We start from the raw sequence: 16,732 nt of genomic DNA on the forward strand, positions 1-16,732 counted from the left end.
GAGGCCCTGTGCCAGTGACGTCGCCAACTAGTATTCCTCCCCCTCACCTGATGAAGGAACCTGCACTTTCATCTGCACCTTCCTCTTTGTCCCCGTGTAAGGTGGTATGGTATGTGGGAAGGGGGACCTGACTTTCAGCAGGGTCACATTCTGGCTGTGTAGCGTGCACGGGGAATGTAGTGGTCTGGGTCAATGTACCAGCAGACTCATCTATCACTGGCTGGGCAATGGGCAGGATGAGGAGGAAACATAGATATAGGCCCAAAGAATAAAGTAGGCTAAATGCAGTTCAAAATTGGTAACAGGACTAACCAGGCGGCATAGCTAGGTACTGGGGTGGGCTCCTCTGCTGAGTAGCAGACAGTGGTAGTTGGCGCAAAGTATTAACTGGTCTAAATGGAGGCCAGGGCCCCTGTATATTTTAACTATCATCTATCATTTCAACAAATTTGTATTGGCAGTGCCATTGAAGGATTTAACAGCACAGACTACACAGTGGTGGAGCAGGGAGAGGTAAGTAGTATTGCAAGTGGTAGAGCACTGTTCCAGCTGGGGGGGACACTCTCTCGTGGGCGGCGGTACTGGCACAGGGCCCCTCATATTACGACGGTGTGTCTGACGTTGGGTGCGCACCACCACCATCAGAGACACTTCATTGTACTATGAGGGACCCTGTGCCAGTGCCGTCGCCCAAAAGGGGGCGCACCCACCTGTCCAGGTAAACGGCACTCGCACGGGTGCTTGCGCCAGGTGGTGACCACGGCCCTGTGGGGGGAGTCAGCCCATTTAGGGAGGTATAAAAATGGCCTATGGTGGACATTCAGCTGCTGCAAATGGAGGAATTGGAGCAGTCAGTAAGAGGAGGCCAAAAGCAAGACATTTTTCAGGCAAGCTACGTGTCAGCAGGGGAAGGTGGGGTAAAATAATTTGAAATCCATAGTTGGTTCATTTTAATGAAGGTTAGATCATCAACATTTTGGGTAGCCAGACGTGTCCTTTTTTCGGTCAGTATTGAACCTGCAGCACTGAATACTCTTTCTGATAGGACACTAGCTGCTGGGCAAGCAAGCTCCTGCAATGCATATTCTGCCAATTCTGGCCAGGTGTCTATTTTAGATGCCCAGTAATCAAAGGGGAATGACCTGTGAGGGAGAACATCGATAAGGTAGGAAAAGTACCGTATTTTCCGGCGTATAAGACGACTGGGCGTATAAGACGACCCCCAACTTTTCCAGTTAAAATATAAAATCTTCTCAAAAGTCGGGGGTTGTCTTATATGCCGGGTGTAGTCTTATAGGGTGGGTGCGAAGCAATCTGCGGTCGACGTATATAGTGGGGAGGAGTGGTCCCGATGACGAGGTGAGGGAGCGCCTCACCAGGAAGGTGTAAGTGAAGCAAACTGTCAGCGTCTGGGATGCCAGGGGTATGCAAAAAAGAGAGAGCGCGATGCTGTGCCTAGAAAACCATTCCTCTTTCACTCATCTGGCTCGCCCTCGTATCCTATTATCTCCTTCTCTGCCTCTGCTTCACTTACACCTTCCCGGTGAGGCGCCCCCTCACCTCGTCATTGGGACTGCTCTCCCCACAATATGCGGCGACCGCAGATTACTCCGCATCTGCCCTATAAGACGACACCTGGCGTATAAGACGATACCCGACTTTTTAGAAGATTTTGTTGCCCCCCTACAGCTCGTGTGAGAACCATCACCGCCGCTGTGTGCTGGGAATACCTGAATCAAACGATCTACAAGAGTTGCTTGTTTGGTGTCCAATATTTGCTCAAGGTTCTCATGTGGCATGATGTTTGGTAATTTTCCTTAATATCGTGGATCCAGAAGGCCGGCCAACCAGTAATCGTCATCGGTAGGGTTGAGCGACTTTTACTTTTATAGGATCGGGTCGGGTTTCACGAAACCTGACTTTCTCAAAAGTCGGGTCGAGTGAAATCGGCCGATCCTATAGAAAAGTCGGGTCGGCCGAAACACGAAACCCAATGCAGTGCAATGGGATACTATGGTTCCCAGCGTCTGAAGGAGAGGAAACTCTCCTTCAGGCCCCGGGATTCATTATTAAGTGTAAAATAAAGAATTAAAATAAAAAATATTGCTATACTTACCCTCTGACGCGCCCTGGTACTAACCGGCAGCCTTCCTTCCTTAGAATCAGCGCGTGAAGGACCTTAGATGACGTCGCGGCTTGTGATTGGTCGCGTGAGCAGTCACATGGGCGGTCGCGCGACCAATCACAAGCCGCGACGTCATCTAAGGTCCTTCACGCGCTGATTCTAAGGAAGGAAGGCTGCCGGTTAGTACCAGGGCGCGTCAGAGGGTAAGTATAGCAATATTTTTTATTTTAATTCTTTATTTTACACTTAATTATGGATTCCGATACCGATTTCCGATATTGCAAACATATCGGAACTCGGTATCGGAATTCCGATACCAGATTCAGAAAATCGCCGACCTGATGGCCGACCCCACACAGGGGTCGGGTTTCATGAAACCCGACTTTGACAAAAGTCGGCGACTTCTGAAAATGGCCGACCCGTTTCGCTCAACCCTAGTCATCGGTCATCATTTTGTTAATGCGGGGGTCCCTTTTTAGGATACGCAAGGCATACTCAGCCATGTGGGCCAATGTGCCAGGTGTCAATTCACTGCTTGTGATGGGTTGAGGAGCACTTTCTTGCACATCAACATCACTTGTGTCCCGCAAAAACCCTGTACCTGACCTTGGAACGCCACCAGTTTCTATTGCCCCCTGTGAAGCATCCTCCTCCCATAAATATTCATCCCCATCATCCTCCTCCTCCTCGTCTTCATCCGCCACCTCGTCCAGGAGAGTTCCCTGAGCAGACAATGGCTGACTGTCATCAAGGCTTCCCTCTTCCTCGGCTGCAGATACCAGCTCCTTAATGTGTGTCAAACTTTGCATCAGCAGACGCATTAGTGGGATGCTCATGCTTATGATGGCGTCGTCTGCACTTACCAGCCGTGTGCATTCCTCAAAACACTGAAGGACTTGACAGAGGTCTTGGAGCTTCGACCACTGCACACCAGACAACTCCATGTCTGCCATCCAACTGCCTGCCCGTGTATGTGTATCCTCCCACAAATACATGACAGCACGCCTCTGTTCGCACAGTCTCTGAAGCATGTGCAGTGTGAAGTTCCACCTTGTTGCAACGTCGATGATTAGGCGATGCTGGGGAAGATTCAGCGATCACTGATGGATCAGCATACGGCTGGAGTGTATGGGCGTCCTGCAGATGTGCGAGAAAAGTCTGTGCACCTTCAGGAGCAGGGCTGGTAACTCCGGATAATTTTTCAGGAAGCACTGCACCACCAGGTTCAAGGTGTGAGCCAGGCAAGGAATGTGTTTAAGTTCTGAAAGGGCTATTGCAGCCATAAAATTCCTTCCGTTATCACTGACTACCTTGCCTGCCTCAAGATGTACAGTGCCCAGCCATGACTGAGTTTGTTGCTGCAAGTACTCGGCCAGTACTTCCGCGGTGTGTCTGTTGTCTTCCAAACACTTCATTTCTAACACAGCCTGCTGACGCTTACCACTAGCTGTTCGATAATGGGACACCTTGTGTGCAACACTGGCAGCTGCGGATGGAGTAGTCATGTGACTGCGCTCTGTGGACGAGCTTTCGCTTCTGGAGGAGGAGGAGAAGGGGTGGTGAACGCCTACAGCCAACTGTTTCCTAGACCATGGGCTAGGCAGAACTGTCCCACTATGGCTGTCCCCTGTGGACCCTGCATCCACCACATTAACCCAGTGCGCCGTGATGGACACGTAACGTCCCTGGCCATGCCTACTGGTCCATGCATCTGTTGTGAGGTGCACCTTTCTACTGACTGATTGCCTCAGTGCATGGACAATGCGGTCTTTGACATGCTGGTGGATGGCTGGGATGGCTTTTCTCACGAAGAAGAAGAGAGTCTCTTGTAGGGTGAGCTGGACTGGAGAGCTGCATATGGTGGAACTAGCGGTGGTGGTGGTGGTGGACATGGCAAATTGAGAGAGGGTTGGTGATGGTATTCTTGATGTTGGCCTACATACAGTGTTTCCTACCAATAACCTTGTGGTTCCCTCACTGCTTTGGCCTTGCGACGATACCTCCACATTTGCTGCTGGTGGTGTCCTAACCGGTGGCCTTACAGTGAGGGAAGTAATGTAGCGTTGCTGACTACCTTCATTCTGAGCAGGTGCACCAACGGTATGGGACGTTTGGTAGTTAGTCCACGCTTGCAAGTGCATGCTGGTTAAATGTCTACGCATGCTCGTTGTATTTAAATTTTGAAGATTCTTCCCTCTGCTAAATGTCTTTGAGCATTTCTTACAGATAACTTTTGACTGATCATTCGGATCTCAGTTAAAAAATTGCCACACTGCACTCTTCCTACTATGGAATACCTTTTCAGGCTTTGCACGCTGTGCTACTTTCACCGGATGGCCACGCTGTCCTAAAACTGTTTTTGTTTTTGACAAACGTTTTTGGCCTGATACGGGCCTGCCAGATGACAGCTGTTGCGATGTAGATGGCTGCTGCGGATCATCCTCCTCCGCTTCCGAGCTACTGGCAGCGGCACCCTGTTCCCCCAATGGCTGTCAATCTGGGTCAACAACTGGGTCATCTATAACCTCCTCTTCAATGTCATGTCCTCTGTGTCACTGTGTAAGGTGCTATAGCATTCGGGACAGGGCACCATAGTCTCATCAGGGTCAGATTCTGGATCAGTACACTGCGAGGGCAATGTGGTGATCTGAGTCAATGGAACAGCATAGTAAGACTACGTTCACATTTGCGTTGTGCGATGTTGCGTCCGAGACGCAACGCACAACGCAAAGCAAAACGCACCAAAATGCACGCTAAAACGCAGCGTTTTGCGACGCAAGCGTCCTTTTTTGCCGATTTTTGGACGCAAAAAAAATGCAACTTGCTGCGTCCTCTGCGCCCCACGCTTGCGGCAAAAAAAACGCTTGCGTCGCAAAATGCAGCACAACGCATGTCCATGCGCCCCCCATGTTAAATATAGGGGCGTATGACGCATGCGTCGCCGCGGTTGCGCCCGACGCAATGCAAATGTGAACGTAGCCTAATCTGGCTGTGGCTGTGCATCTGTGCACTCCATGTCCGATTCATCTTGTAATGGGCTGTTAACAATTTCCCTCTCCAACCCAGGCACGGTATGTGTAAAGAGCTCCATGGAATAAAGCGTAGTGTCGCCTGACGCATCCTTCAGCTAGAGGTTGAGTCAGCAAGGAAAGCCAACACTTTTTCATGCTGCTCTGGCTTTAAAAGCGGTTTTCCTACTCCCAGATAAGGGAGCCTTCGAGGCCTTGTGTAGTCAGACGATGACGCTGGCTCAACACCTTCAGCCTTAGGTGCTATTGTGCTTTTGCCACTACCACCAGATGCTCCACCACCACCATCAGTACCAGCTCACAACCACCGCCCACGGCCTCTTCCACCTGACTTCCTCATTTTTTGGAAAATCTAACCAAAATTACAACCGTTATATGGTACTGTAAAACAAGGTAGAAGGTGTATATAAATGTGATGAGATTTTAAATCTCCCTTTTTTTGTGGGGAGACTGAACAAAAAATCAGGCCCTGTGCAAAAAACACAATGTAAGTGGCTGAAAGTGGCTGGAAGATTTATGAAAAAAATACAAGGACTCTAGTACAATTTCAATCTCCCTACAATAATCTCAGGACAAGTATGGCAGCAATAAAAAGGACTGCTGCACACAAAAGTGTGGACAAATTAACAAGATAACTGTGCAGAAAGGAGCAACAGGATTTTTGCTTTAAAAAAAGCAGTTGGTTTGCACAGCGGCGTACAAACAGCAATGCAGCTATCGGGGAGGCTTATAAGGCAGCCTAATAAGCTACAGAGCTGATGCATAAAAATATAAACTCCACTGTCCCTGCAAAGAAAAAGGTGGTGTTGGACAGTGGAAATCGCTACAGCACAAGCAGTTTGGGGGTTAATCTTCCCTCCCTAACTATATCCCTTCTTCTGATGAAGCTGCGGCAACCTCTCCCTATGCTCAGATCAGCAGCAGTAAGATGGCGGTCGGCATGCACGCCCCTTTACAGCCCCTGTGACGCCACAGAAAGCAAGCCAATCACTGTCATGCCCTTCTCTAAGATGGTGGAGACCGAGACCTATGTCATCACGCTGCCCACACTCTGCGTCCACCTTCATTGGCTGAGAAATGGCGCTGAAAGCGTCATATGAAACGCGACTTTGGCGCGAAGATCGCCGACCTCATGGCCAAACCCACACTATGATCGAGTGATTTTCTCAGAGTCTCAATGAACAAGAATCCTTGGTGAAAATCTTTCCTCAAAGATTCTCTTCTACTAGCATAATTCCTACGTGTCTGACATTTAATAAATAATAATCTTTATTTTTATATAGCGCTAACATATTCCGCAGCGCTTTACAGTTTGCATATGCGGCGCCCCAGTGTCCTGGTCATCGCAGTGATGTCATTATCCTTTCAGGGGGAAAAGTGATGTCATGTCCGAAGGCAATGAAAGACAACCACATTCAGGTATCACACACATGCAACATGTTCACACTCCAGACCAGAAGGGGGAGCTCTAAGCCTGTTTAGGGTGAACGCCCCTATTTAACATCCTGATCTGGAGGGAAAAGGGGTTCAGAGTTCAGTTCCTTTCAGGAGGATAGAGGGAGAGGAAGGAGTCCTGGAGCCTGAAGGCTGCAGCTCCTGGAAGAAGACACTAAAGTGAATATATTGCAGAGAGTGTGCAGGAAAGCAGAGCACAGGAGAAGAATATCACAGGGAGTTCAGCCAGGAGCACGCTGCTTCCCTCTGAGGCGCAGAATCCGGTAGCCAGCGCACCGTGGAAGTAAGTGCTCTACGCCTTGCTTCAGAGACTGGCAGGGCAGGTGATTCCAAGTTGCCTGTCCACCCTTGTATACCCAGGAGGCACGGTGACACCGCTCAGAGGCCGGGGCGTGCTAGAGTCCATAACCCAAGTCTCAAGTCACCAGCCATACGGGTTTGTCCTATCCATACCATCTGGGGGACAGAGAGAAAGAGACATTCCATCTCCAATAGTTGTGAGGACCTTACCGAGAAGCTCAGCAGGGAGGAACTACAACACACAGGCGCTAGAGGAAGGCTACTGATTTCCACCTGGACAAGGGGACTCTGGAATTGCCTTCAGACCGACCGGACTCTGCCTGCCCTGTCATCTGGCGCTCCGGGCTGAGGATACCATCTGAAGCCTTCAGTAAACAAGGTAAAAGACTGCACCCTGCCCATATATAAACTCTTTTACTGGACACCACTGAGGGCCACGGACCGGGTCAGCCACCGTGACATCCCCCGAACCGAAGGACCCGGTGCCGAATACCCCATCGGCCCATCGTAGGGGCGATCCACATACACTATCATCGCTCTCCCCGATGAGGTTCACAATCTAAGTTCCCTATTAGTATGTCTTTGGAATGTGGGAGGAAAGCCACACAAAGACGGGGAGAACATACAAACTCCTTGCAGATGTTGTCCTTGGTGGGATTTGAACCCCGGACCCCAGCGTTGCAAGGCTGCTGTGCTAATCACTGAGCCACCAGGTTATACTTGTTCAGACTTCTTAAGACCCTCTGACCACATCGTTCTATGGCTCCTGACAATATAACAGTGATGCAAATTCACCCATACAGAGTGATAAATTTGGATTTTTCTACATTATGTTTTATATTGGTGACTTCCAGTTATTTTTGTCTTTCCTTCTCCAGCCACTATCGGGGACATGAAGATGACGTCCTTGTCGGTGTCGTCCGGATCTTCTCTAAAGTTACCGACTAATTGCAGTTTTGATCCTTCCAATCACTACGAACTTCACGTCACCGATCACCTGATCGGATCATATAGCGATCACTATTTAATGCCACGTCTCAAGTTCTCCAAACGGCTTCAGTTTGACCAGGGGAACTGCACCTTTATACTGAAGAACTTGACGGAGGAGGACAGTAATGTCTACACATTTATCACCACATATGATAAGAAGACAAGGATCCAACTTCAGGTGGAGAACTTCAATATCTCAGTGACAGGTGAGTCCGTGACCGCAGTGGCCTTAATAAGACATGTCTTGCATTATTCATGAAGAATTATAATTCTTTCAGATTTTTATGGTATATCTTACAAATTGTGCTTTATGCCAAAGATAAATGATCCATTCACCTGCTCCTCGTGGCCATTGTCTCCACACACAACTTCACCGAGGCCATTATAAGTGGTGGACGTGAGGTCATTATTTGAGGATCATGCACCCTGTAGGGAATCCATTTCTACATTTTATAATATATCCAACACTCAGGCAAATTTTGTAATCCCCATGAACCTCTTACTGCCGCACCCAACTTTGCCATTGCAAATTATTTTTTTTGTCCCGTTTTTCCTAAAGCCATAGCTTTTTTTATTTTATAGTCAACAACATGTCTGTTTTGAAGTTTTTTTGTTTTTCTTACCAGTCAGATAGTAGAATTCTGAAGACACAAAAAGAGCACAGCGAGGTCAAAAAATACTCTGTTGTAAAAAAGTCACAGTAAATAAGCAAGTGCTAGTCAAAAAAATGAAAAAAAAAAAACAGGGTATTTAGTTAATACGTTTTTTTGCAAAAAAAAGTATGTTAAGCTGCTCCACCAATCGTCAAGGTATACCCATAATAGAGCAGTCCTATCTAATGTACATAATCCCTATCTGATGTATTTAAAAACCTGATCATCTGTAAAGTACCTGTATAAGCAGGATTCAGAGAGAAAATATCCATGAGGACATACTAGATGAAGCAGCTTCAGAGCAAATGGCCCACAGAGGAGTGGTGGACTCCCAGTTTTGTAAAAACAAGAAAACAATCATAGAACCTAAAACACGTGAACTACTTGCACAGTGAACAAGTCTGTAGGAACCCGTTCACACCATCAAGAAACCTGAAGACACAAAAAGAGCACAGCGAGGTCAAAAAATACTCTGTTGTAAAAAAGTCACAGTAAATAAGCAAGTGCTAGTCAAAAAATGAAAAAAAAAAACAGGGTATTTAGTTAATACGTTTTTTTGCAAAAAAATGTATATTAAGCTGCTCCACCAATCGTCAAGGTATACCCATATTAGAGCAGTCCTATCTAATGTATATAATCCCTATCTGATGTATTTTCATTTTTTGACTAGCAGCTTGGACTGCTATCTGATGTATTTTCATTTTTTGACTGCAGCATGGACTGCAAAACGTCCCGCACACTGACACGTACCGGCAACTGGGAATCAGCGGTACTGTTTGCGCTGTTCCCTGATGCGGGGTGCGAAAGGCCGCTCTCCTCATTCTCCCCTGCTCTTGCTGCAATCAGAGCTAGCAGGGAACAATGTTGAGAGTTGTAGTCTGTTGATAACAACGACATCAGGCACGGCTGATGAGTATTAATCAGCCACTGCCTGCGCTACAAATAAATACATTTAAAAAAACGTCATGGGTTCCCCTTTTTTTTGTTTTTTTTTTGATAGACAGCCAGACACAACTGATGGTTGCAGGCTGCAACCCTCAGCTGTCAGCTTCAGCAAAGTCTCCTCTGGTTATCAAGAATAGAGGGGTCCCCATGCCATATTTTTTAATTATTTAAGTAATTTTAAAAAAATGGCATGGGGTCACCCCAATTTTGACAACCAGCCTTGCTAAAGCAGGCAGTTGGGGTCTTGTATTCTCAGGCAGGTAAGGGGCCATGGATATTGCCCCACCCAGCCTAACAATAGCAGCAGCCACCCAGAAAAGGCGCATTTATTAGATGTGCCAATTCTGAGACTTTGCCCGACTGTTACCACTTGTCTTGTATTGGTGGCAAGTGGGTTTCATATTTGTGGGGTTGATGTCACCTTTGTATTGTTAGGTGACATCAAGCCCACGGCTTAGTAATGGAGAGTCATCTATAAGACACCTCTCCATTAATAATCCTATAGTTATATGGTAAATAAACACACAACCAGAATAAAGTCCTTTATTTGAAGTAAAAAAGTAAGTGTTTTATTTAAAAGTAACAAACACAGTTATACTCATGTAACGCCTAATTCCACTGAAGCCCTCGTCTCCTGTAATAAAACAAAAATAAAAAACAACTATGATAATAATAATAATCTTTATTTTTATATACCCCTCACCTGTCCGTCGTTCTGTCCCAAGCTGTAATCCATGCCTGGGGATAAACAGTTTTCAATCTGGATAGTGCCAAGAAATGAGATGGGTTTAACAGGACCCCTAGTCTTGATCTTGTTGGTCGACATCTTCCAACCTCCAATCTCAGCTGTGAAGTGTTCTAACCTACGTGGTGATGGTTTCCATTGTGCCCTTGGTCTCTTTCCATCTCTGAGGATGATCATGTTATAGCCGAGCGAGTTCTCATATAGCATATCATTGTACCGGGTGTTTATATTCACACTTCTCCTGTTTCTCTCTGTGATTTCAGGATATGTCGCACCGGTGCCACCGCTGAACAACTTGTCACCACATCACGAGGACAATGTTTGTGGTGGGTTTCCCATTTGAGAACTATAAAGTTTTGTTAAATTGTTCAATTTATACAAATATCCTGAAACGTGCATCACGTCACAGCTGATGTGTCGCCCCAGTGTATCAGTGTAGCCTGGTATACCATAATGTCTCCAGCACATAGCTGATGGGTTGTTACAATGTATCGGTGTAAATAAAGTCTAGGAGAGAGTGGAACTAGTCCCAGCAGCCGTACTAATGTGACACATTGTAACAGCAAATCCACATCAAGATATAGAGAATGCTCTGAGGGCAGACCGGCCTTAACATGAAAACACAAAGGCTGTGATGAATCAGGACGGCATTGTGCGCCATTCCTTACGTGGGTCTTCTGGACTAATCGGTGTGCGGCTCTTAATAAATTTGGCGCCTCTTTCAACTATGTGCCATGCCCCCAAACAGCTCCGCCCAATTATCAAAATGCAGGTGGAGCTAACACAACTGGCATAAAAGCAAAGTTGCCAAATTCTCCAGCATCTGTGAATTGTACAGATATTTTACAATATCCCAAACTGTTGGACTGGGGTCAAAATATCTGATAAAGTTGTAGAAATGTTTATTAGAAGATGATGGCGAGCGATCTACAGAAGATGACGCCAGAATCTAGGAACTGGGGGGATCACTGGCGTTCCCTGCATTCAGTGCCACCCAGGACCACAATGTAGAGAGGAGCAGATCATGCAAACTACAAAACTCTTGGTGCGTTTTTACCAGGAAATTTAATGCACAAAAGTAATTATTCTCCACAAATGTAATGTCCCTTAGGCTGCCGTCACACTAGCAGTATGTGGTCAGTATTTTACCTCAGTATTTGTAGCCAAAATCAGGAGTGGAACAATTAGAGGAAAAGTATAATAGAAACATATGCACCACTTCTGCATTTATCACCCACTCCTGGTTTTGGCTACAAATACTGATGTAAAATACTGACCGAATACTGATAGTGTGACGGCAGCCTTATTATCTGTATCTCTCCAGACCCCAGAGGGTAATAAATGTCATATGTTAATAATAATAAAAGAATCCTTCTACCCACTGCTCACCTCTCCGACCCCGCCACCCCTCATCGCTCACCTCTCCGACCCCGCCACCCCTCATCGCTCACCTCTCCGACCCCGCCACCCCTCATCGCTCACCTCTCCGACCCCGCCACCCCTCATCGCTCACCTCTCCGACCCCGCCACTCCTCATCGCTCACCTCTCCGACCCCCGCCACTCCTCACCTCTCTGACCCCGCCACCCCTCATCGCTCACCTCTCCGACCCCGCCACTCCTCATCGCTCACCTCTCCGACCCCCGCCACTCCTCACCTCTCTGACCCCGCCACCCCTCATCGCTCACCTCTCCGACCCCGCCACCCCTCATCGCTCATCTCTCCGACCCCGCCACTCCTCATCGCTCACCTCTCCGACCCCCGCCACTCCTCACCTCTCCGACCCCCGCTACTCCTCACCTCTCCGACCCCCGCCACTCCTTACCTCTCTGACCCCACCACTCCTCACCTCTCTGACTCCCGCCACTCCTCACCTCTCTGACCCCTCCACTCCTCACCGATCACCTCTCCAACCTCCGCCACTGCTCACCTCTCCGACCTCCGCCACTCCTTACCTTTCCTACCCCGCCACTCCCCACCTCTCTGACCCCGCCACTCCTCACCGCTTACCTCTCCGACCCCCGCTACTCCTCACCTCTCCGACCCCCGCCACTCCTCACCTCCCCGACCTCGCCACTCCTCACCGCTCACCTCTCTGACCCCACCACTCCTCACCACTCACTTCTCCGACCCAACCACTCCTCACCTCTCCGACCCCACCACTCCTCACCGCTCACTTCTCCGACCCCACCACTCCTCACCGCTCACTTCTCCAACCCCACCACTCCTCACTGCTCACCTCTCTGACCCCACCACTCCTCATCGCTCACCTCTCCGACCCCACCACTCCTCACCTCTCTGACCCCACCACTCCTCACCGCTCACTTCTCCGACCCCACCACTCCTCACCGCTCACCTCTCCGACCCCACCACTCCTCACCGCTCACTTCTCCGACCCCACCACTCCTCACCTCTCTGACCCCACCACTCATAGTAACATAGTAACATAGTTAGTAAGGCCGAAAAAAGACATTTGTCCATCCAGTTCAGCCTATATTCCATCATAATAAATACCCAGATCTACGTCCTTCTACAGAACCTAATAATTGTATGATACAATATTGTTCTGCTCCAGGAAGACATCCAGGCCTCTCTTGAACCCCTCGACTGAGTTCGCCATCACCACCTCCTCAGGCAAGCAATTCCATATTCTCACTGCCCTAACAGTAAAGAATCCTCTTCTATGTTGGTGGAAAAACCTTCTCTCCTCCAGACGCAAAGAATGCCCCCTTGTGCCCGTCACCTTCCTTGGTATAAACAGATCCTCAGCGAGATATTTGTATTGTCCCCTTATATACTTATACATGGTTATTAGATCGCCCCTCAGTCGTCTTTTTTCTAGACTAAATAATCCTAATTTCGCTAATCTATCTGGGTATTCTATCCTCACCGCTCACTTCTCCAACCCCACCACTCCTCATCGCTCACCTCTCCGACCCCACCACTCCTCACCGCTCACTTCTCCGACCCCACCACTCCTCACCACTCACCTCTCTGACCCCACCACTCCTCACCGCTCACTTCTCCGACCCAACCACTCCTCACCTCTCTGACCCCACCACTCCTCACCACTCACTTCTCCGATCCCACCACTCCTCACCGCTCACCTCTCTTACCCCACCACTCCTCACAGCTCACCTCTCTGACCCCACGACTCCTCACCACTCACTTCTCTGACCCCACCACTCCTCACCGCTCACCTCTCTTACCCCACCACTCCTCACCGCTCACCTCTCCGACCCCACCACTCCTGACCGCTCAACCTCTCCGACCCCACCACTCCTCACCGCTCACTTCTCCGACCCCACCACTCCTCACCGCTCACTCCTGCGACCCTGTCACTTCTCACCGCTCACCTCTCTGACCCCATCACTCCTCACCGCTCACTTCTCCGACCCAACCACTCCTCACCTCTCTGACCCCACCACTCCTCACCACTCAATTCTCCGACCCCACCACTCCTCACCGCTCACCTCTCTTACCCCACCACTCCTCACCGCTCACTTCTCCGACCCAACCACTCCTCACCTCTCTGACCCCACCACTCCTCACCACTCACTTCTCCGACCCCACCACTCCTCACCGCTCACCTCTCTTACCCCACCACTCCTCACCGCTCACCTCTCCAACCCCACCACTCCTCACCGCTCAACCTCTCCGACCCCACCACTCCTCACCGCTCACTTCTCCGACCCCACCACTCCTCACCGCTAACTCCTGCGACCCCGTAACTTCTCACCGCTCACCTCTCCGACCCCACCACTCCTCACCGCTCACTTCTCCGACCCCACCACTCCTCACCGCTCACCTCTCCGACCCCACCACTCCTCACCGCTCACTTCTCCAACCCCACCACTCCTCACCGCTCACCTCTCTGACCCCACCACTCCTCACCGCTCACCTCTCCGACCCCACCACTCCTCACCTCTCTGACCCCACCACTCCTCACCGCTCACTTCTCCGACCCCACCACTCCTCACCTTTCTGACCCCACCACTCCTCACTTCTCCGACCCCACCACTCCTCACCGCTCACCTCTCCGACCCCACCACTCCTCACCGCTCACCTCTCCAACCCCACCACTCCTCACCACTCACCTCTCCAACCCTGCCACTCCTCAATGCTCACCTCTCCGACCCCACCGCTCCTCACCTCTCTGACCCCACCACTCCTCACCGCTCACCTCTCCGACCCCACCACTCCTCATTGCTCACCTCTCTGACCCCACCACTCCTCACCGCTCACCTCTCCAACCCTGCCACTCCTCACTGCTCACCTCTCCGACTCCGCCACTCTTCACCTCTCACCTCTCCGACCCCTCCACTTCTCTCACCTCCTGGCTTTCTGACCCTTCCAGTCTTCATCACCATCCATCCAGTCCTTGTGGCATCTTTAGATTGCTACCACTCACGCTGAAATCTTCAGGTTTCTTACACCGTTCCAGGCCTGATCAAGGTAAGAATCCCCAGCTCACTTAAAGAGATTTAATGCTCATGATGATGATGAGAGGATGCGACGAGGATCAGACACAGGTGACATTGAGGAGCGATGGGACCATACAGGAGAATGGTAAGGTGAGTTTAAGGATTTCTTTTATTTTCTACCTTTTAACCTTTTGGTGACCTTCTATGGTTCAGAAAAATGGCAGCCATTCTGCTGATTCTGCACAGAAGCAAATTACAACAAATGCATACTTTGGTGCATGCAAATTTTCTGGTAGAATTCAGTTATACTAGAATTTTCTCATCTCTACTAAAGTGAATTGTTATGAAGGTAATATAAAGTAATTGCTGGGGACTTGGGAGTATGAGATCTGCATGCATGGGAAATAAGTAGTATAATGAACTAATCGCTTTGTAAGTCCAGTCCTTGGTCCCTTGTCCAGCAACCTCATCGATGATCTATGGCGACTGCATGGGAGTCCTGTAAACTGTCTCCAACCTCCTGGAGTCCCCGACACTCCTTCTGATTTGTATTTTGACACCATGGATGTAACGTCCTTTCAGGCCTAAGGAAAGGTACCAGCATCAAGCAGGAGGCAATTCATAGAGCTCACATCCGGCAGACTCCAACTAAAGGACCAATGTCTCAGGGCCCTGCAAATTGATTCACTTATCTCCAGTAATTGGTTAACAAGTGATTGGAAACAAATGAAAAAGAACATTTTTACTTGCTATTGGAGGCATCCACTTCTGGCTCAACTTTATAATGAGTGATAGGAAAGTGGTGTCAGTAATGGTGCGGATAACGCTGTCCCTCCTCACAGGATTTGTGGCTGCTTGCTTCCTGCTGGATCCTTTGATGGCTGCCATCACAATGAGTATCTATCGGCTTATCCTCTGGTACGGTGAGTGTTGCACCATTACCTCCTTAGTTTTACATTGCAGTCTTCCATTTAGGGGTCACTAACCTCATCATGTCCTGCATGGTGTCACACTAGAGCCCAGCAGCATTACATCCCACCAGGTAAACCCTGCACAGGAGAAAAGGTTAAGGGGGCTCAATATATAAAAATGCTGCAGTCCATGTACTGAAGGGTAGCGGGGTCCCACAGATAAGCCTCCCCAAACAGCCCACCTTGTAATATAACAAGAACTGGAGACCATGACATCTCCCACACTTTATTATGTCATTGTATCCATGCTTTCTAAGGGTGCAGTCTCCTCCTCCTCAGGGCTCTAACCAGTCAGGTGTTTCCTCTACTTGTTCCTTCTTCTCTCCCATCGTAGTAAAGCACAACACTGATACAGAACTGCAGCTGCATCCCCCTCCTCTCCACTCTCTGTATTGTACTTACTGGAATATGCTAAACTATATTTATATTTTATTAAAAAACCTTGTAGCGCATCTGTGCAACCTAATATCACTGATCTGTGGCTGATGGACTCCCTGGACTCAGCCAGCCTCAGTGTCCCAGCGATGCTGCAGATGCAAATCTGTCCACACTAGTAGCATCAGAGTGTACACAGCACACACCAGCTGCGCCTGGTTCTGCGGGCATCACTTCCCAGGGCTTCTCAGCCACACGCCCTGTCTCACAAAGCTGTGCCATTTCCTCTGTCCGATCAGGACCTTGTGAGATGACAGCCAGCAAACTCTTCACCTCAGGGGACGACATCAGTGGTTCCTCCTTCTCATCGACTAGGACCTTGAAAACGAGCGTTGCAGGAACACTTGGCATTTTCTCCCCTTCTCCGGAGCATCCGACATTGTGGTACTGTCTTGCTCTAGGTGAGGCTCTTCTCTTTCTGCCGTACCACTCTCTCCAGGGGCGACGTTCCCTTCAGTTATCAGGACCCTCAGAGGGGTGAGCGGATCTCTGCCACCGCTCTTCTCGGGTAGGGCAATTTCTGGACATGTGTCCCACCCTTCTGCACGATTAGCACTCACGTCTGCGTCTGTCTGGAGGGCGCTTCAGTCTGGATCGTCGACCTTGGCGGGTGACATCTCACATCTGCGGTTGCTCTTCACCCCAGGATACGGAGTTACAC

General features: G+C 49.3%; 1 protein-coding gene across 6 annotated transcripts in view; it reads left to right on the forward strand.

The window, feature by feature from the left end:
* LOC138657356 (uncharacterized) overlaps positions 1–16,732 on the forward strand; it is a 61,537-nt gene that overhangs the window by 11,823 nt on the left and 32,982 nt on the right. For 5 of the 6 annotated variants that reach the window (XR_011317037.1, XR_011317038.1, XR_011317039.1 and 2 more), the window contains exons 2-4: positions 7,788–8,105; positions 10,506–10,568; positions 15,508–15,588. Coding sequence is in view for 3 of the 6 variants with exons in the window: in XM_069745096.1 (XP_069601197.1) it covers positions 7,788–8,105; positions 10,506–10,568; positions 15,508–15,588 (462 nt within the window). In the remaining 3 variants the exon portion in view is untranslated. Of the gene's footprint in view, positions 1–6,502; positions 7,289–7,787; positions 8,106–10,505; positions 10,569–15,507; positions 15,589–16,732 lie in introns of those variants that run through there. The other variant, XM_069745098.1, reaches the window with a different exon arrangement.

The sequence above is a fragment of the Ranitomeya imitator genome, chromosome 1 (assembly GCF_032444005.1).
Source record: "Ranitomeya imitator isolate aRanImi1 chromosome 1, aRanImi1.pri, whole genome shotgun sequence".
Classification (NCBI taxonomy): Eukaryota; Metazoa; Chordata; class Amphibia; order Anura; family Dendrobatidae; genus Ranitomeya; species Ranitomeya imitator.